General features: G+C 42.5%; 1 protein-coding gene across 1 annotated transcript in view; it reads left to right on the forward strand.

Annotated features, from left to right (window-relative positions):
• Nucleotides 1–23,034, forward strand: part of LOC135542280 (sodium- and chloride-dependent GABA transporter ine-like) — a 68,220-nt gene that overhangs the window by 20,074 nt on the left and 25,112 nt on the right. The window contains exons 3-4 of the mRNA XM_064969127.1: nucleotides 14,100–14,310; nucleotides 16,465–16,597. Coding sequence (XP_064825199.1) covers nucleotides 14,100–14,310; nucleotides 16,465–16,597 — 344 coding nt within the window. The remainder of the gene's footprint in view (nucleotides 1–14,099; nucleotides 14,311–16,464; nucleotides 16,598–23,034) is intronic.

Below are 23,034 nucleotides of genomic sequence, written 5' to 3' on the forward strand. Positions count from 1 at the left end.
GAACAAGTATAAACTTGTTTTTGATTCATCATTATGGGGTATTGTAATTGACTTAACTAAATCTAGATTGAAAAGTTGTTCACTACATCCAAACTACTTTGACAAAGTATGACATCTAAGTCTGAAATGTCATAGACTATGAATAGCAAGAACGGATCACTCTGGAGACCAGTGTAAATTAAGCAGCTCTGATGCCGAAAGATAAAGGACATTCTTTCCTACTTCACCTACTTCACACATTTTATTTTAGTGACAGAAAAAATAGTGTGTAGCTTCAATAGTTATCTACACTGCTACGTGGGGGAGAAAGTCATTAACTACTGAAAACACTACCAAAATTTGCAGTAGCTTGGTGGTAGTTGAACTAAATTCAAACTACACACCACACCTTAATTATAAAGGGGTCTCGAGAGGGCCTGTCTTATTTTAAGGTAACAGTAAATCAACAATGTTTATGCAGATTTAACCCTTGCAAAGGTTTCTTGGGGTGAGCTACTGTATCCCGTGAGTGAAAAGACCATTCCAGAAAGTACCCCAACCTCCCTTATACCAATGTCTCTCCAATTTTTCACCCTATCTCTGTTGGGATAAGTGGTCTATCCACTTGAAGGTTGACAGGGAGCCCTGCAGGATTAAGACCTGTCAATTAATCACTGGCAGGACTGAGTTCCTAACATAAGCTTCACTGATGGCAGATGTGATGGTCTTTGAATATCTGACATTTTCCATCACCAATGTAACTTCTTGAAAACTGTTGTCTGCAGCATCCGTGGATATAATTATATTCACATGTGCAAGAGATCTTCAATGATCTTACACATTTATTATAATAGTATTTTACATGTTACTTATGATAATAATACCTGACCTGGGAGTCGTGTGCAAATACCCTTCTATAAAAAATCTGTCCCTAATCCCAGATTTGACATCTGTGGTCATAAATCACGACTCCCGGGTCAGGTTCTACCTGACATTAAGCCATATGATATGAAAAGACATCAAAAGACATCAGTCACAGACAACACCCACACAAAACTAATTCACTCTAACCTATAGTCTTAATTAACATAACTAAGCCTAATTACCAACCCCTTCCAAATCCGTCCCCCACAAACCGGATGTTTATACAATGGTTGAAACCCCTTGGTTATCTCATTTCATTTACCTAATTTGATTACCTCTGGACATGCCCGCCTCATAAATAATGGCGGAAGTCCTGCCTCCTCATCAATCAACAAGGTTTGAAAGATAGTTTGTCAGAAGCCACCCTACAATAACTACTGTTCATCATGGTAAAAAAAAATGAATTACAGAGATTCCCTAGGTTCTGATTCTGTGAAAGCACTCATTTGGCATTTTGCTGGACTGTGGTAGTAGGAACACACGTTATCCTGAGAACTGCCTGTGCCGTCTGCTTGTTTAATCAATTATGTGTATTGTATTGAATAAAACATCTGTCACAAAACCAAATGATTTCAGATGCTGTGTTGATGGCTGAGACCTTGTACAATTTACATTGTAGTGCCTGAATTAGTTTCTCAAATTCTTTGGCCCATGCTTTCTGGAAGAATTGTTTTGATCAAAATCTACTACGAAACAGTTGGGGCTACGTTTTTGAGTTGACACATGTTAAAATTACTAAAGGAGTGAAATGGTTTACATTCTGAACATATAAAAGTAGCAAATTCTAATCTTAATTTGGAATCAGATATGGGTGATTCAACATGTGTTCTTGATATTCACAGATTCACAACATATTGTTTTTATCAGAAAAAAACCTGACACATTTACTTTTGAAACATCAAATAAGCTTATAGGTTCAAAATCAGTGGCTCGAAACCAATCCCTTCAAAGTCCTCAGTGTTTTGAGAGAAGATGTTCTATTTCTAGTGTCAACTGCAGGGTACTACTTTCCATCTAAGTTAAAGATTTCAAACTTTCTGCCTGGATCTCATTCTGCAGTCCAGTAGGGACACTGTTAGATAATACAACTTTCACTATTTAGAGAGTTGAATATGTTTCAAATCATACTGAAGAATTCTGATTGGTTAAATACAAATGCCTTTGAACACCAAATGGCCTCTGACTCTGGTAGTCTGGAAGATTGCACTATTTTTGACCATGGAATGTGTGGATCTTCAGGACACTAGCGGTCACCCAATGCTCCCTCAATGTACAAGGCCCAGCCATCAACAGCCATTGATCATCTTGGGTTTGAATCAATGAGGTATTCTGTCACCTGTTCTAACTTCAGACTTTTCTCCATAGTTTTTATCTCCTCAAAGACAGAGATAGTCTACCCGGTCAAAACTTTTGGGTCCGTCCCTTGATTTATCGCTCATTTCAGCCTGGTAATGGCTCTGTGCTAAGTGAAGGCCAAAAGCAGGTAGTTCTTTCTGTATATATCTTTTTAATTTATATTACTATGCCACACATAGTAACTGTGATATTTCTGTCATCAGTTCTCCCAATCAATTCCCCACAAACTTCTCCTCTGCTCAACCAACACAATTTTCACTCTGGACTAATGCCTACAGTATACTTACTCAGTAGTATATGAATGTATCATTGTAAAATCCTCTACCCCATTCCTCTCCTGACCCACCATTGTACCTTTTATCTGTGGGTTGTGTTTGTAATGTCATTTTGTAATTCCATAGAGTAATATACAATTTGTCACTTTTGTGGTTGAGCTTGGATACAGAATGCAGCATATTCCTGTTGACCCCTAATGTGATTATTTTCCACATCATATTCCACATGGCCTTGTGGATTTTATCATACACCAAACTCATATTCTCACATTCTATACAACTACGTCTCTCCAGTTTCACAGCAGCTCAAACTGAGCTGACAGTTCTTCCTTTGCTAAATGCTTTCCTATGTCTAAAAACCCACTGGTTTGGGCACACATGTTGTATTTTATTTGTTAGACCAAGATTTGCTTTGTTTTATTTATACTTTGAGCGGCCTCACGTGTACTGTATGTTTTGGCTGATTGTCTCCTTGGTATCCTGGTGTCCCTGAGATGTGTCTTGTAATTCCTCAGAGAGTTTGTCTAAGAAGGCATGACCAAAATTAGATAATATAGTAATACATAGATGAATCTGAAGGTATAAATTCTTTGAGAATTAATTTGAGTTCTTTCCCAGAATAACAAGACAAACACAAGTTCTTTATACTGTACATTCTAGATACTTTTGTGTATATAGTGTATGTGGACACCCGTTCAAATGAGTGGATTCGGCAGTTTCAGCCACACCAGTTGCTGATAGATGTATACTATTGATCATACTGCCATGCAATCTCAATAGACAAACATTGGCAGTAGAATGCCTTTACTAAAGAGCTCAGTGACTTTCAACGTGCACCATCATATGATGCCACCTTTCCAACAAGTCCGTTCGTCAAATTTCTGTCCTACTGCAGCTGCCCTGGTCAACTGTTAGTGCTGTTATTGTGAAGTGGAAACGTCTAGAAGAAACAACGGCTCAGCCACAAAGTTGTAGGCCACACAAACTCACAGAATGGGACCGCCGAGTGCTGAGGTGTGTAAAAATCGTCTGTCCTCTGTTGCAACACTCATTACAGAGTTTCAAACTGTCTCTTGAAGCAATGTCAGCACTATAACTTGTTTGTTAGGAGCTTCATGAAATGAGTTTCCATGGCCGAGCAGCTGCACAAAAGCCTAGAATCACCATACGCAATGCCAAGCGTCGGTTGAAGTGGTGTAAAGCTCACCGCCTTTGTACTCTGGTGCAGTAGAAGCGCGTTCTCTGGAGTGATGAATCACACCACCATCTGGCAGTCTGACCCCAATGCATAGTGCCAACTGTGAAGTTTGGTGGAGGAGGAATAATGGTCTGGTGCTGTTATTAGTTTCAGTGAAGGGAAATCTAAACTTTGCAGCATACAATGACATTCTAGACAATTCTGTGCTTCCAACTTTTGGGCAACAGTTTTGGGAATGGCCTTTCCTGTTTCAGCATGACAATGAGGTCCATACAGAAATGGGTGTTGGGATCGATGTGAAAGAACTTGACTGGCCTGCATAGAGCCCTGACCTCAACCCCATCGAACACCTTTGGGATGAATTGGAACACCGACTGTGAGCCAGGCCTAATCGGCCAACATCAATGCCCCGACCTTAATAATGCTCTTGTGGCTGAATGGAAACAAGTCCCTGCAGAAATGTTCCAACATCTAGTGGAAAGCCTTCCCAGATGAGTGGAGGCTGTTGTAGTACCAAAGGGGGGACCAACTCCATATTAATGCCCATGATTTTAGAATGGGATGTTCGATGAGCAGCTGTCCACATACTTTTGGTCATGTAGTGTATAATAACTCTAATCAAGATATTTACAATCATAATGAGAGGGATCATGAAAAGGTAGGACATATATTGAGGTCTCTTGTCTTTCATTCTATCTTAATATTTAAAGATGTGATAGTCTGTTGTCCTTGGCTCTGGTTAGGCCGTATGGAGGTGAACATTGGAAAGATGGCAGTGTGTCCTCTGTCCTGAGTTGAGGGGTTCCCTGGTGGTGGTTTCTTGCTCCTTTCCTCTGAGTTTGGATGGTCCCTCATGGACTGCTCTTTGGGTTTTGTCCCTGCTTGTTCTACCTGATGGCTCTTCCTTTGAGTTGCAGAGGCTGTGCTCTAAATGGTCTTCTTCTTCTTTCTTTGAAGAAGGTTAGCTTAAATGAAAACTCCATCTGAGACTGTTTAGTGCATGGGCTGTTCCGTCCCAATTTCTATAAATGTACTTTTCCTAACTTATCAGTTTACCAGTTCTTGCCATTTTAAGGCGAAGGTCCTTCCTTGTGGTCAGCCTACTGAAGATGGAGGTTCTTCTCCCTCATCGATGAAGGTCCAGCAGGATAAGAGGCTAAAAGGGGGAGACAGCAGTGTCTTTTTTGTAGTCCTGTGAAGTCACATGGTATTTACCTAGGTGTGAAGGGCCACTTTTCTGACCCTTTGTCTTAGAGAGTGTGCTTGGAGGAAGGAACTCAATAGTCCATAACAGTTCAACATTCTAGACAGACAGTAAAAGTATGTGTAGGGCTCCTGAGTGGTGCAGCGGTCTAAGGCACCGCATCTCAGGTCTAGAAGCGTCACTACAGACACCCTGGTTCGTATCCAGGCTGTATCAAAACCAGCCGTGATTGGGAGTTCCATAGGGCAGCGCACAATTGGCCCAGCATCGTCTGGGTTTGACCGGTGTAGGCCGTCATTGTAATTAAGAATTTGGTCTTAACTGACTTGCCTTGTTAAATAAAATGTTCATCATTGTTCAACATATGACATGTCGCTACAATGGCATGTAATTGCATATTTAAAAAATGCACTCTTAATTCAATCTGGTGGAACCTGTTCTTCTTCAACACAATCAGATGACCTATGTGCCTATATTGTTGTTGGGCATGTCAGGTGAAATCACCAAGACTTAGCAGTTTTGCAGGTGCAGTAGCAGAATCTACACAGGGAGACTTGGGTCATGAAAAGGTTAACATTAACACAAAGGGTTAACATTTGAATAATAGGTGTACAAGTAGCATTGCATCAGAAGAGCTTTTGTGTTTCTCAAATTGTAAACTCAGCCAATTGGTTTTCCTTGCTGGCAATATCATCCCACAATGTGTTGCAATCTTGCTGTAGTGAAAGATAGAGATCGGCTACTGGACTAAAGAATGTGTTGGCTTTTGAGGTTCTCTAGCTTTAGATTACTAAACTGAGAATGTATTTGACCTGATTTTACTTAGTTATTTCTTGACAAAATAATGATAACCGTAACTGTACATTTGGAGATCAACCCCTGATCCCTTACAATTCACAATATTATTGTTTTGCAGTACATACAATTAAGCAATTCTTCTTCAAATATTCCAATGCTTTTGACCACTCCCACGGAATTCTTCCTCGTCTGCAGCATAGCGGCGCTGGGTTGTTATTGAACACTGTAGATGAAACTCATTTTGACAGGGAGAACGCAAACACCATTACGCCACTCTGGGTGTGTTAGGAAGAGCCAATAAATTAGCGTGAAGGGAAAGATCAAACTCGGGGATGGATGACAAAAGAAGAGGCTTATGGTGTACCACGTGTAGTAGTTCCAACTGATCCGGGAGATCAGTGGGGATAGATTGGGCTCCATCATTGTGTTGATATAGGTGTTTTCCAGCCCATCCCTCCATATTGGCAGCAGCATTCCATAATTCTTTCTCTGCTAACAATGCCAAAATATTTAGTTTTCTTTTGTGAGCCACCAAACATGACCTGACCTTACTCAAGATGGCGCCGTACTGGATGTCCGCCTTTTTGCAAGCTCCGACCCAAATTTTACTTTATTTTCACTAAATGTATCCACTATCATTTCTTTCAATAACTTTGAACATCAAATCGGCAGTTACATACCTCAATTGCGGCTTCAACTTTGACTTCGACTCATCTGCCCTGGGCTCTTTCTGTAATTCCAACACAATGGTCGGGTTACCCAAGAGGAAATTCTGGCATTACAGAGGGAAGAGACATCCTGGAGAGATTAAGGCGAAGGGGAAACCGGCCACCACTTCCCTGCATTTTTTTACTGGCCTAAAATGGATGACCTCAGATCGTGGATTAGCAACCAATGGGACTCTAGAAACTGCAATATTCTCTGCTTTTCTGAAACGTGGCTCTCGGACAAGATGCTATCCAACTCAATGGATTCACCATTAACCGTGCGGACAGGACAGTGGAGTAAGGGAAATCAAGAGGGGGAGGGGTTTCCCTCTTCATCAACAACAACTGGTTTGCTGACTCAAGCGTGGTAGAAAAGTCGACCCATTGTTCACCTGTCATGGAATACCAGATGATCAAATGCCAACCCTTCTACCTCCCAGGGGATTTTCAGCTGTTATTGTGATTGTTGTATACATTCCACTTCAGGACAAGAAAATAACAAGCTGGCACTTAACAAACTGTATGAGGCTACAAGCAGGACAACGTACCTCCATAGGCTGCTTTTCTGGTTGCCGGTGATATTAATTATGCGTCATTAAGACACGTGATACCCAACATCCATCAACACGTCTCCTTCACCACTAGGGGAGATAAAGACTTAGACCACTGTTATTCTACCCACAAGCAAGCATATAAGGCCCCTCATCCGCAATTCGGAAAATCAGATCATGTATCCGTACTGTTTCCTATTTACAAGCAGAATCTCAAACAGGAAGTACACGTGACTCCTTCCATTGAGAAATTATCACCCAGAATCAGAGGTTATGCTACAGTATTGATTTGTTAGGGCTGATTGGAATATGTTTTGAGACTCCACAGATAGCATCAACAAGCTAACCACCTCCGTCACCAGCTTCATTGGGAAATGCATCGACCATGTTGCTTCCCCAATCGAAAGCCCTGGATTAACACTGAGGATGACACTAAACTGGGGTGGCAGGTAGCTTAGTGGTTAGAGCATTGGACTTGGAACCAAAAGGTTGCAAGATCGAATCCCCGAGCTGACAAGGTAAAAATCGGTCGTTCTGCCCCTGAACAAGGCAGTTAACCCACTGTTCCTAGGCTGTCATTGAAAATAAGAATTTGTTCTTAACTGACTTGCCTAGTTAAATAAAGGACAGGGCTATCACAGACAACCCTGTGGCTACGGCTGAGGACCGGAATAAGTACAAGAAGAACTGCTATGACCTCCACATATGACCTCAAACGAGCGAAAGGACAAACGAGCGAAAGGACAATATAGGGAAAGTGGAATCATAGTACACAGGCTCTGATTCCCGCCACATGGCAGGGGCTACATTACGTATTACAAAGGAAGACCCAGCCTTGACCTGCCCATATATGCCTCTCCACCAGATGAACTCAATGCATTTTATGCACACTTTGACAATGACAACATCTGGTGTGAGGGCCATCACCGTCCCAATGGACTAGGTGATCTCGCCGACGTGAGTAAGGTCTTTTAATCAGGTCAACACCCGTTTAGGCCGTGGAGCCCAACGGTACCCCAGTGTGGGTCCTCAGAGCATGTGCAGAACAGCTGCCAGGCATATTCACTGTAATTTTTGAACTCTCCTTGTCCCAGTTTGTAATCCCCACATGTTTTAAGATGACCACCATCATTCCTGTTCCCCAGAAATCTTCAGGCTTCATGCCACAATGATTACTGCCCTCTAGCACTCACATCTGTAATCATGAAGTGCTTTGAGAGGCTGGTTATGTCACACATCAACTCCATCTCAGACACCCTCTCCAATGTTCATACCGCCCCAACAAATCCATAGATGATGTAATCTCAACTGCACTTCACACGGCCTTCACCCACCATATAATAGGGATACTGTACCTATGTGAGAATGCTGTTTATTGACTACAGCTCAGCGTTCCAACACCATTGTCCCCTCCAAGCTCGTCACCAAGTTTAGGACCCTGGGACTGGACACCTCCCTCTGCAACATGGATCCTGGACTTCCTGACGGTGGTAGTGTAGGCCTGATCACCTTGCGATGAGACAGCCTACAGATGAGACAGCCTACAGGGAAGAGGTCAGTGACCTGGCAGTGGTGTGCCGGAACAACAACCTTTCCCTCAATGTTTGTAAGACCATGGAGCTGATCATGGTCTACAGGAAACAATGGGGTGAGCATGCCCCCATCCATATCGATGGGGCTGAGGTGGAGTGGGTCGAGGGCTTCAAGTTCCTCTGTGTCCAAATCCCTGAGGACTTAATGGTCCACACACACCCGCACAGTCATGAAGATTGTGCGACAGCGCCTCTTCCCCCTCAGGAGGTTGAAGAAGTTTGGCATGGGCCCTCAAATCGTCAAGTTCTACAGCTATATCATTGAGAGCATCTTGGCTGGCTACATTGCTACTAGCACCCACGATTGCATGGTACTACAGAGGGTGGTGTGGACAGCCCACTACATCCAGGACCTCTATATCAGTAGATGTGAAAGGAAGGCCTGGGAAAATCGTTAAATAGACCAGCCACCGCACAGCAGCGGTAACGGTGCATCAAGTCTGACACCAACAGGCTCCTCAACAGTTCCTATCTCCAAGCCATAAGACTGCTAACAAAGCTAGCCAGATGTCTACATGGACTATCAGAGTTGACCCTTGTGTTTTTATTTAATTTATATTTTTGCACTGTCTCTATGCACACTCACAGGACCCTACATACACTCACAGGGCCCTACGCACACTGACACTCCAACACACACACACACTCACTTCATAATTTGCTCACACACAAACACACACACATAATATGCACATACATTTATACTGACTCTACACCAGGGGTTCCCAAACCTCTTGGGCCCACGACCCCATGTTGATATCTGAAAATTCTTGGAACCCCAACAATGTGAAAAAAAAAATGTAATTAACAGCCAATGTTAACTTTTCTATTCAATTGAAAAACATTCTAACAGTATTTCTGGTTGTCTTCTCATCTCACCACCACTAATGAGATGGGTGTGCTTGATGCATGTCACGTCGGAGCTTCTCAAAGTCAGGGGGCGTGGTCGACAGTGCACGCCTCATCTCTGCTGTCACATCCAACCTGGATCGATATTTGGTTTTAATGCAGACGAGAGCTCTGAATCCAGCTTCACACAGATATGAGCTGACAAAGGCTGCCATGGGTTTGATGGTGCTTTCAAGACAACTGGGAAAAATACGAGGTCACATCATGACGCCCGTGATCTTCAGGTCGGAAAGTCTGAGCTTTAAAAAGAGGCCAGAGTCTGAATTCTGAGTTGGATGACCTTTTCAAAACGTTTTTTTCCCACTCAGAGCTTGCATTTTTTTGGGGGGGCAGGGTATTATTCCCTTTGAGTCAGGAATCAAAACTCCTCTTTAGTGACCTGTGAATGCATTCAGTCACATCACTTACTGGCATGTCAACTGAGCCAGGATCACAGTCAAACGGATTGGGAAGTAGGTCCCAAAGTGCTCCTCCAAGCGATGGGACAGTTACTGATGCTGTTTTCTGTTAGAAATATGTTCAGCTGAGGGAAGCAGGCATGATTTGCTTTTGAAAGACTCTCTCCATTAAAAATGATTTCCTCTGAATCCACTGATTCACTCATCTGTAGAATGTTCCACTGCAAACATCCGTTCAGATTTCCAAATATGTCTGTTACATTTTCTGTGTAGTCCACGAAAATGTAGTCATTACACACAGTCAACCAAGTCTTTAATTTTTTTATTTATTTCTACATCCATTGCGAATGACAACAGTTCCCCTCTCAATGCGAAAAATCTTTCCAACACTCTCCCCTCGATAACCACCAAGCCTCGGTACTAAATAGAACATTGTCATGCTCTCTAGATCCCCATCTGTGCCACCATTCCATCCCATGGAATCTGTTTTTTCGTCAATACAACCACAGCACACTGAACATCCTCTGTGCCCTTTCATTCTCGTGAAACGGAACAGGATGTCTTCAGGAATAGCATCCCCCGACATGTATAGCAAACAAAAGCAATAGATGGGCATCTTAGCCCTCAAAGCTAACATCCATTTGGAGAGCATAAGCTGGGGGAGTTTAAGTAATTTCAGTCCGTTTCCTCTGTATTGTTAGCAATAGCAATTCTTCATTTAACAGTGATATCTGACAAAGGTATTGACAAAGGTATTGATGGGAGTTTCTGTGCACCTGCCTCCCCACACTTTGTTTTCACCATATCAATTGCAGCCGGTAATATCAAAGTCTCTGAAATAATGTGTGGTTTCATAGCGTAGCGGACCTAGTCATTCACTATGGGAATGATTCAAGTGCAATGGTCAAGTGTTGCCCTTTCCCACATTACAATAATTTTGAGATATAAAGACGACATTATATTTTTAAAAATATATATTCTTCAGGATTTTGGAAAATTCTCCCTCTACTCCATTTTCTTATCAGGCGACCCCTGAACCCATAGTTTTGGAACCGCTGCTCTACACACGCACACCCACTCACATACAATTATCATATACTCTGTTGTTACTCTGTTTATCAACCTGATGCCGAGTCGCCTTACCCCTATACATATCTACCGCTATCACTCCAGTATCCTTGCACATTTTTCTTATTTTTCTTTGTGCTTTTTTGTTATACCTTATGTTATTTTTAGTATTACATTGTTATTGATTACTACATTGTTGGGGTTAGAGCATTTCACTGTACTGGTCCACATGACATTAAAACTTGAAACCTCACAGATTTGTTTGTAAAGATTCAGTTCTTCTTGGAGTACATTTATGTATATTCTGTAATGCAGTGTCCCAGTAGAAAGATTTATGAACAGTATACACATTAAGACACTACTGCTAAAGTGTTGTCTCCACATATTTTAGGCGATAAGGACTTTTTAAAATCAAAACTATTCAGAGAAGAGAAACTCAACACAGTTTCTGACAGTTAAGCCCAGCTTTCGGTGATGTCTTGTAAAAAATTGCACAATGTTTGGTTATTCAGTGTTCAACTGAGACACTTGACCCAGCACAGCAGGGGACCCAGGTCAAGTCTCGGTAGTGAACCTGAACTGCTTTAATCATTAGGTCTAAAGAGCTCAGTGACTTTCAATGTGGCACTGTCATAGGATGCCACATTTCCAACAAGTCAGTCACATTTCTGCCCTTCTAGAGCTGCCCCAGTCGTCTGTAAGTGCTGTTATTATGAAGTGGAATTGTCTAGGAGCAGCAACGATTCAGCCACAAAGTGGCGGGCCACAAATGCTCACAGAACAGGACCTACGAGTACTGAAGCGTGTAACGTGTAAAACCGTCTGTCCTCTGTTGCAACACTCAATACCGAGTTCCAAACTGTCTCTGGAAGCAACTTCAGCACAAGAACTGTTCGTTGGGAGCTTCATGAAATGGGTTTCCATGGCCATGCAGCCTCACACAATGTAGTGTGTTTATGTACAGTTGAAGTCAGAAGTTTGCATACACCTTAGCCAAATACATTTTTACTCAGGTGTTCACAATTCCTGACATTTAATCCTAGTACAATTTCCCTGTCTTAGGTCAGTTAGCATCACCACTTTATTTTTAAGAATGTGAAATGTCAGAATAATAGTAGAGTGATTTATTTCAGCTTTTATTTCTTTCATCACATTCCCAATGGGTCAGAAGTTTACATACACTCAATTAGTATTTGGTAGTATTGCCTTTAAATTGTTTAACTTGGGCCAAATGTTTTGGGTAGCCTTCCACTAGCTTCCCACAATAAGTTGGGTGCATTTTGGCCTGTTCTTCCTGACAGAGCTTGTGTAACTGAGTCAGGTTTGTAGGCCTCCTTGCTCGCTCACGCTTTTTTTCAGTTCTGCCCACACATTTTCTATGGGATTGAGGTCAGGGCTTTGTGATGGCCACTCCAATACCTTAAATGTTCTTGTCCTGGCCATTTTGCCACAACTTTGGAAGTATGCTTGGGGTTCATTGTCCATTTGCAAGACCCATTTGTGACCAGGCTTTAACTTCCTGACTGACGTCTTGAGGTGTTGCTTCAATATATCCATATAATTTTCTTTCCTCATGATGCCATCTATTTTGTGAAGTGCACCAGTCCCTCCTGCAGCAAAGCACCCTCACAACATGATGCTGCCACCCTGTGCTTCATGGTTGGGATGGTGTTCTTCAACTTGCAAGCCTCCCCCATTTTCCTCCAAATATAACGATGGTCATTATGGCCAAACAGTTCTATTTTTGTTTCATCAGACCAGAGGACATTTCCCCAAAAAGTACGATCTTTGTCCCCATGTGCAGTTGCAAACCGTAGTCTGGCTTTATTATGGCGGTTTTGGAGCAGTGGCTTCTTCCTTGCTGAGGGCCATTCAGGGTATGTCGATATAGGACTCGTTTTACTGTGGATATAGATACTTTTGTAACTGTTTCCACCAGCATCTTCACAAGGTCCTTTGCTGTTGTTCTGGGATTGACTTGCACTTCTCGCACCAAAGTACATTCACCTCTAGGAGACAGAACGTGTCTCCTTCCTGAGCGGTATGATGGCTGCGTGGTCCCATGGTGTTTATACTTGCGTACTATTGTTTATTTATATAGATATATCTTTATTGTGTTTTAAATGTGTATATATATATGTTGTCCTGTTGTTGAATGACTGTGTCGCAAATTAAATCCCAACTCAATATATCCACAGATGCCAAAAGGCCTGAAACAGGATGTCAATATATGACTCTTCTTTAGTTCCCACAAAATACTGGAATTATTCTAAGTTAGGAACTGCTGGCCTACAGTATTTAGTTGTGACCCGGTTATGGCCAATGTTGCGTTCTCTACCCACCTCTGGTTTTCATGGTTTGCATGGTTTTGAATGGGTCCTGTTACTGAACCTTTTTGTTTATATTAGAGAAAGCTGGGATGGGCTGTCAAATTCATGTAAGGCCTAGTGTCGGCTGTTTTTTTTTTTTTTCTCCCTTTCATTTAAGACCTAGACCTCCAGGTGAGTGGAGTTCTTTACTAATTAGTGACCTCAATCAAGTACAAGAGCTTTGGCTTTCCTGGAAAGTGTTTGTCGGATTGCACACTCAGCGGGTTGGTAATAACCGGATGCATCCAGTTTTCAGGGGAAATGGAAAGAGAGCTTGTGACGCGACATCTGATTTTGGACGCGACATCTGCTTTTGGGCAACATTGCATCTGAACGACTCCTCGACATTTAATGGATTGGTTGAACAGTGCAGAAGAGATCCTTTCCCCGACCAGAAAGATAGAAACACTGCTCAGGCATTTATTTTACGCATGCTACACTAGTTTAGTTGGATTGTAGCAACATGCATGTCTCAAATCCTATCATAGCAGCTATTAATCTTTCTTGGAACCTCACATTACCTGGAAGTGTACCACCTTTGTACAGTATCTTTACAAAAAAACTTTGTCCACAGCTAATTGTTAATGGGAGCACTACCATTGTTGTTTACCCAGGCCTACCTTTACAGATCCACATACAGTTCAGTACACTGCCGAAGGAGGTCCATACACAAGAGACACCAGAGGAGAAAGTAGCTACTGCTGCTTGGCCATCACCACTGTAGGACAGGTATCTTACTTTGTCCTCTTTGCCCTCCCTGTCGCTCTACAGGTGTGGGCATTGCCACAGTCGTGATCTCCTTTGTGCTCTGCACCTACTACAACGTTCTTATGAGCTGGGCACTCTACTACTTCTTCAACTCATTCCGAGCCATCTTCCCCTGGCAGTCCTGCAACAACACCTGGAATGCCGTGGGTAACTGCTCCAGCGGTTTCCCTGGAAACGCCACCCACCTGCAATCAGCCAGTCAGCAGTACTTTGAGTAAGCACTGACCAACTGGGCACAAACTGGTTGAATTGACGTTGTTTCATTGTAATTTGTCAACGTATTGCCATGGAATCTGTTTTAAAATACATTGTAATTAACGTTAACTGTTGTTTTGAGGGTAAACTTTAAACCACAGGATTATGTCCTAATGGTAACCCATTTTCAACATTGACAAACCTTTGTATTAAATATGTTGAATTTGTCCCTTTGAAACAACGTCAGATCTTCAAACCTTATATCCACTATCAAAAAAACAAACATTAGGCTGGGCAGCACTTCCTACTGAAGAGTTGATCTACAGCTATTAATTTGGTCTCCCATCCAGGGTTTTAACCCAGCCCAGCCATGCGTATCTTTTATATCTCTCACTGACTACTACCAATGTGCTATTGTGAGAATGATTATTGAGTGACCTCTTAGCAACAGTGAATAAATGTCATTACTATCAGTCATTCCAGAAGGGTAGGTTTAACAGAGCAAATGAAATGGAACCATAGTTTATAAGTCATATCAACAATGATACTATTTAAGCCTATATAGCATTTGCAAAGTCATCAGCAGCTATTGTTAAACAAAGAAAAAACAAATATGGCCTACGGTTTCAAGCTTTTCTTGACGTCCAATGTAATCTTCAAGTGAATCATTAATATGATGGATTCACATCTCAACCAACAGCCGAAGTTAAAGAATAGGACTAAATCCAATCAAACTTTATTTAAAGTGCATTTAAAGTTGGATTAGATTTAGTCCTATTCTTAAACTTCAATGTTTTTTGTTGTTGTTGAGATGGGAATCCAACAAATAAATGATTAATTTGTAGACAAACTGGATATTGGTTTGTGTTTGGTTGTCAACACAACCAAATATCAACATTTGAAGGAGATGTATTTTCTGCTTGGATAGTTCCATCTGTGCCACTGACTGTCTGTCTTTTTAATTCCAGTTTGTCTATAAATAAATAATTGATATGTTGGATTCATGTCACCATTTCAACCCAAAAAATCTAAGTCAAATAATAGTACTAAATATAACTTTAAATGCACATTAAATAAAGTTTGATGTAATTTAGTCCTATTCTTTAACTATTCTTTGATTATTGTTTGAGATGGAGATATGAATCCAACATATAAATGATCAAATTCCAGTTTGACTATAAATTAATATCACCTTTGCAATACAGTTAATTGGCTATTAACTTTACGTCTCCAACTAAACCAAAATGAAAAGTTAAAGAATAAGATTAAACCAGTGACAGAACTTTTCAAGCGTTAGATGTTCTTTAAATGTTAACATTTGGATTCATTGTCAACCAAACACAATTCAATAATATTTTTGTAATGCAGTAAATAGTGTAAAGTTCGGGCTATCTTACAAAATAATGTAACAGTAGTTATTCAACATGAGTAACACATCCATGGCCACATTTTGAGGGTAGCCTAATGTAACTATAAATGTATTTTTATGTGATTATCGAAAGCGTGCATGTTCAAGATAGCATGCAAAGATAGCAGAATCTTGAACAGCATTGATCACTTGCACTATGTACTTTGTCATGTGGTCGTGATATTAGATGAAGCACAGTGATAACATATAACACATATTGTGTTAATTCAAAATAGCTGACATTGTATTCCCATTTGATCTTTGTTGTGCTTTTTAATGGTTGAAAGCGCAGCCATAACCCAGTTAGATGATCACTAAACCAAAAATCAGACATTGTTTTTCCATTGGAATTTGGTTGTACTTTTAGATGGTTGAAAGCAATAATAACACATTGGGAATTCAACAAACTTCTCGCTGTCTTTTTGAGTTGGTTAATAAAGGTTGAAATCTCATTGGGAATCTTAATTTAATGTTTTTTTTTACTTATTGACGTAGTGGTAGGACCTGAAAGTCGCAGACATGGGTAGGGCTCAGGACTCTTGTGGTTATTGTTATAGCTTGTTTTTATCACAGTGGGTTTGTACTCTCTTTGGGTAATCATATGGTGAGAAAAGTAATGAAAACTCAAAGTTGGATGTGAATTGGAGCAGGAGGACAGATTACTGTAAAGTCAGGGATTTTGTGTTATTGAATGATAACAGTATGATAAGCTATGAAGGTTTCTTTAGCTTTGTTTCCCATCCTGACCCTTCCTTCCTCTCTCAGTCACAGGGTTCTGGAGATAACCAATGGTATTGAGGATGCAGGAGGACTACGCTGGGAGCTGTTTGGCATCCTCATCCTGGCCTGGGTCATAGTCTACTTGTGCATCTTCAAAGGCGTCAAATCCACTGGCAAGGTCAGAGTGCATTTTCTTTCCTCACAACAGAAGCTGCTTATTGTTAGTCCTCCTCAGAGTAGTACACTTTTTGAAGAAAGTTGCTATTTAGAACCTAAAAGGGTTATTTGTTTGTTCCCATAGGATAACACTTGTTGGTTCCATGTAGAACCCTTTTGGGTTCCATTTAGAACCCTTTCCACAGAGGGTTCTACATGGAATCCAAAATGGTTCTACCTGGAACCCAAAAGGATTTTACCTGGAACCAAGAAGGGTTCTCCTATTGGGACAGCCGAATAACCTTTTTGGAACCCTTTTTTCTAAGAGTGTAGATGATTTCATTTTAGTAATTTGTGGTATAGGTTAACTGAAGTGTATAGCTGTTGGTTCATTTGAAATGGTTGCACTCACCAGTGATACTCTTAGTCCTTAAATGTATACATTTAGAACACTCTCTCAGGCTGTCTCGTTAGTGTGGAATCATTATACATGTTTAAGGGTTTTCCATTACCTTGGGTGGCCTACATTGTGGTGGGAGTGGGAGGAGCACTGATGGTTGTCAAATATCATGTTTCTCCTCCTGGAGTTCACATTCTTACCAAGATGGCATAGCAGTTCAGACGTCTTTTGTCCTCGTCTTGTCGTGTCCTATATATATATATATAACTTTTTTCATACATTTTTTTATTTAAATTTTCCATAAACTCATCCTCAAAACACTCTCCTACAACCCGCCTCACCAATTTATATTTATAAAAAAGTATTATTTACCTCAAGTCTGAAATCATCCAAGAAGCTAGCCAGAAACTAGCCAGAAGCTAGCCAGGAGCTAATCCAGAAGCTAATCACAAGCTGGGTCAGGAGCTGGCCGGAAACTGGCCAGAAGCTAGCCAGGAGCTAGCCAGAAGCTAATCCAGAAGCTAATTGGAAGCTAGTTGGAGTTTTCGTCGATTCCGGAGCGAGCATCGGTTGTTCCTGAGCTAGCCAGCTGAGGAGTTCCATCAATCGGTCCTGGGCTGCGGTCACCTGTACGGACCCGTTTTGCTGCCTGCGCGGAGCCCCGCCGGGCCTTCACGGCTGAACTGCCGACGTTGTCTACCCGAGGGAGTTATCCGTCTGGTTCCTCCGTTGCGACGTTGCCTGGGCGCCCATCTGCGGCCTGCTAGCCATTAGCTGTCTTATTGGCTGCTATCTGAATAGATAATCGGACAATTTATTTATTTATTTTTATTGTTATTTTTTTCTTCTTCTGGGCCTCTAGCTATATCTATTGTTTTTATTTTTGTTGTTGTTGTGTGATTTGGATTGGTCCCCTCTACCACACGGAACCCCACTAATCTACTGACGGAGCGCAAGAGGTGGCTAATAACAGACGTCCATCCTATGCTAGCTTGCTACCGATGGCCTGGCTGGCTGTCTGGATCGCCATGACCCCCAACCAACCTCTCCATTCTGGACCCTTTTGATCACTCGACTAAGCATGCCTCTCCTTAATGTCAATATGCCTTGTCCATTGCTGTTCTGGTTAGTGTTTATTGGCTTATTTCACTGTAGAGCCTCTAGTCCTGCTCACCATACCTTATCCAACCTATTAGTTCCACCACCCACACATGCAATGACATCTCCTGGTTTCAATGATGTTTCTAGAGACAATATCTCTCCATCTTTCAATACCTAGGTTTACCTCCACTGTATTCACATCCTACCATACCTTTGTCTGTACATTATACCTTGATGCTATTTTATCGCCCCCAGATACCTTCTTTTACTCTCTGTTCCGGACATTCTAGACGACCAATTCTTATTGCTTTCAGCCGCACCCTTATTCTACTCCTCCTCTGTTCCTCTGGCGATGTAGAGGTGAATCCAGGCCCTACAGTGCCTTGCTCCACTCCTATTCCCCAGGCGCTCTCTTTTGACAACTTCTGTAACCGTAATAGCCTTGGTTTCATGCATGTTAACATTAGAAGCCTCCTCCCTAAGTTTGTTCTATTCACTGCTTTAGCACACTCTGCCAACCCGGATGTTCTAGCTGTGTCTGAATCCTGGCTTAGGAAGACTACCAAAAATTCTGAAATTTTAATTTCAAACTACAACCTTTTCAGACAAGATAGAACTGCCAAAGGGGGCGGTGTTGCAATCTACTGCAAAGATAGCCTGCAGAGTTCTGTCCTACTATCCAGGTCTGTACCCAAACAATTTGAACTTCTACTTTTAAGAATCCACCTCTCTAAAAACAAGTCTCTGACCATTGCAGTCTGCTATAGACCACCTTCTGCCCCCAGTTGTGCTCTGGACACCATATGTGAACTGATTGCCCCCCATCTATCTTCAGAGCTCGTGCTGCTAGGCGACCTAAACTGGAACATGCTTAACACCCCAGCCATCCTACAATCTAAACTTGATGCCCTCAATCTCACACAAATTATCAATGAACCTACCAGGTACCTCCCCAAAGCCTTAAACATGGGCACCCTCATAGATATCATCCTAACCAACTTGCCCTCTAAATACACCTCTGCTGTCTTCAACCAAGATCTCGGCGATCACTGCCTCATTGCCTGCATCCGTAATGGGTCAGCGGTCAAACGACCCCCACTCATCACTGTAAAACGCTCCCTGAAACACTTCAGCGAGCAGGCCATTCTAATCGACCTGGCCGGGGTATCCTGGAAGGATATTGATCTCATCCCGTCAGTAGAGGATGCCTGGATATTTTTTTTAAATGCCTTCCTAACCATCTTAAATAAACATGCCCCATTCAAGAAATTTAGAACCAGGAACAGATATAGCCCTTGGTTCTCCCCAGACCTGCCTGCCCTTAACCAACACAAAAACATCCTATGGCGTTCTGCATTAGCATCGAACAGCCCCCGTGATATGCAGCTGTTCAGGGAAGCTAGAAACCATTATACACAGGCAGTTAGAAAAGCCAAGGCTAGCTTTTTTCAAGCAGAAATTTGCTTCCTGCAACACTAACTCAAAAAAGTTCTGGGACACTGTAAAGTCCATGGAGAATAAGAACACCTCCTCCCAGCTGCCCACTGCACTGAAGATAGGAAACACTGTCACCACTGATAAATCCACCATAATTGAGAATTTCAATAAGCATTTTTCTACGGCTGGCCATGCTTTCCACCTGGCTACTCCTACCCCGGTCAACAGCACTGCACCCCCCACAGCAACTCGCCCAAGCCTTCCCCATTTCTCCTTCTCCCAAATCCGTTCAGCTGATGTTCTGAAAAAGCTGCAAAATCTGGACCCCTACAAATCAGCCGGGTTAGACAATCTGGACCCTTTCTTTCTAAAATTATCTGCCGAAATTGTTGCCACCCCTATTACTAGCCAGTTCAACCTCTCTTTCGTGTCGTCTGAGATCCCCAAAGATTGGAAAGCAGCTGCGGTCATCCCCCTCTTCAAAGGGGGGGACACTCTTGACCCAAACTGCTACAGACCTATATCTATTGTACCATGCCTTTCCAAGGTCTTCGAAAGCCAAGTCAACAAACAGATTACCGACCATTTCGAATCTCACCATACCTTCTCTGCTATGCAATCTGGTTTCAGAGCTGGTCATGGGTGCACCTCAGCCACACTCAAGGTCCTAAACGATATCTTAAACGCCATCGATAAGAAACATTACTGTGCAGCCGTGTTCATTGATCTGGCCAAGGCTTTCGACTCTGTCAATCACCACATCCTCATCGGCAGACTCGACAGCCTTGGTTTCTCAAATGATTGCCTCGCCTGGTTCACCAACTACTTCTCTGATAGAGTTCAGTGTGTCAAATCGGAGGGTCTGCTGTCCGGACCTCTGGCAGTCTCTATGGGGGTGCCACAGGGTTCAATTCTTGGACCGACTCTCTTCTCTGTATACATCAATGAGGTCACTCTTGCTGCTGGTGAGTCTCTGATCCACCTCTACGCAGACGACACCATTCTGTATACTTCTGGCCCTTCTTTGGACACTGTGTTAACAACCCTCCAGGCAAGCTTCAATGCCATACAACTCTCCTTCCGTGGCCTCCAATTGCTCTTAAATACAAGTAAAACTAAATGCATGCTCTTCAACCGATCGCTACCCGCTCCTACCCGCCTGTCCAACATCACTACTCTGGACGGCTCTGATTTAGAACACGTGTACAACTACAAATACTTAGGTGTCTGGTTAGACTGTAAACTCTCCTTCCAGACCCATCAAATATCTCCAATCCAAAGTTAAATCTAGAATTGGCTTCCTATTTCGCAACAAAGCATCCTTCACTCATGCTGCCAAACATACCCTTGTAAAACTGACCAACCTACCAATCCTCGACTTTGGCAATGTCATTTACAAAATAGCCTCCAATACCCTACTCAACAAATTGGATGCAGTCTATCACAGTGCAATCCGTTTTGTCACCAGAGCCCCATATACTACCCACCATTGCGACCTGTACGCTCTCGTTGGCTGGCCCTCGCTTCATACTCGTCGCCAAACCCACTGGCTCCATGTCATCTACAAGACCCTGCTAGGTAAAGTCCCCCCTTATCTCAGCTCGCTGGTCACCATAGCATCTCCCACCTGTAGCACACGCTCCAGCAGGTATATCTCTCTAGTCACCCCCAAAACCAATTATTTCTTTGGCCGCCTCTCCTTCCAGTTCTCTGCTGCCAATGACTGGAACGAACTACAAAAAGCACTGAAACTGGAAACACTTACCTCCCTCCCTCGCTTTAAGCACCAACTGTCAGAGCAGCTCACAGATTACTGCACCTGTACATAGCCCACCTATATTTTAGCCCAAACAACTACCTCTTTCCCTACTGTATTTAATTTATTTATTTTGCTCCTTTGCACCCCATTATTTTTACTTCTACTTTGCACATTCTTCCATTGCAAATCTACCATTCCAGTGTTTTACTTGCTATATTGTATTTACTTTGCCACCATGGCCTTTTTTTGCCTTTACCTCCCTTATCTCACCTCATTTGCTCACATTGTATATAGACTTGTTTATACTGTATTATCGACCGTATGTTTGTTTTGCTCCATGTGTAACTCTGTCGTTGTATGTGTCGAACTGCTTTGATTTATCTTGGCCAGGTCGCAATTGTAAATGAGAACGTGTTCTCAACTTGCCTACCTGGTTAAATAAAGGTGAAATAAAAAATAAATAAAAGAGGAGACAGAATCTGTTCCACCTCTGTTGTTTCATACATTTTCTTTTACATTTGGATCAAAAATATTAATGTGTTAACTCCAAACTGTCTATTCGATCAACTAACATATAATCTACATGACCAAACGTATGTGGAACTTCTTATTCCAAAATTATGGGCATTACTATGGAGTTGGTCCCCCCTTTGCTGCTATAACTGCCTACACTCTTCTGGGAAGGCATTCCATGAGACATTGGAACATTGCTGCGGGGACTTGCTTCCATTCAGAGTCGGCATTCCAATTCATCCCAACGGTGTTCGATGGGGTTTAGGTCAGGGCTCTGTGCAGGCCAGTCAAGTTCTTCTACACTGCTCTCGACAAGCCATTTCTGGACCTTGCTTGTCATTGCTGAAATAGAAAAGGCCCTTCCCCAAACTGTTGCCACAAAGTTGAAAGCACAGAATCGACTAGAATGTCATTGAATGCAGTAGCATTAAGATTTCCCTTCACTGGAACTAAGGGGCATAGCATGAACCATGAAAAACAGCCCCAGAACACTATTCCTCCTCCACCAAACTTTGCAGTTGGCACTATGCATTGGGGCATGTAGCATTTTCCTGGCATCCGCCAAACCCAGATTCGTCAGTCGGACTGCCAGATGGTGAAGCTGACCACGACTCCATTTTGCTGATACCTGCCTACAGACAAAAACTTAAAAAAGGAGCTCCCACGCTGAGGTCTGTCCAACGCTGGTCCGACCAAGCTGACTCCACACTCCAAGACTGCTTCCATCACGTGGACTGGGACATGTTTCGTATTGCGTCAGATAACAACATTGACGAATACGCTGATTCGGTGTGCGAGTTCATTAGAACGTGCGTTGAAGATGTCGTTCCCATAGCAACGATTAAAACATTCCCTAACCAGAAACCATGGATTGATGGCAGCATTCTGTGAAACTAAAAGTGCGAACCACTGCTTTCAATCAGGGCAAGGTGTCTGGTAACATGACTGAATACAAACAGTGCAGCTATTCCCCCCGTAAGGCTATCAAACAAGCTAAGCGTCAGTACAGAGACAAAGTAGAATCTCAATTCAACGGCTCAGACACAAGAGGCATGTGGCAGGGTCTACAGTCAATCACGGACTACAGGAAGAAATCCAGCCCAGTCACGGACCAGGATGTCTTGCTCCCAGGCAGACTAAATAACTTTTTTGCCCGCTTTGAGGACAGTACAGTGCCACTGACACGGCCTGCAACGGAAACATGCGGCCTCTCCTTCACTGCAGCCGAGGTGAGTAAAACATTTAAACG

The sequence above is a fragment of the Oncorhynchus masou genome, chromosome 1 (assembly GCF_036934945.1).
Source record: "Oncorhynchus masou masou isolate Uvic2021 chromosome 1, UVic_Omas_1.1, whole genome shotgun sequence".
Classification (NCBI taxonomy): Eukaryota; Metazoa; Chordata; class Actinopteri; order Salmoniformes; family Salmonidae; genus Oncorhynchus; species Oncorhynchus masou.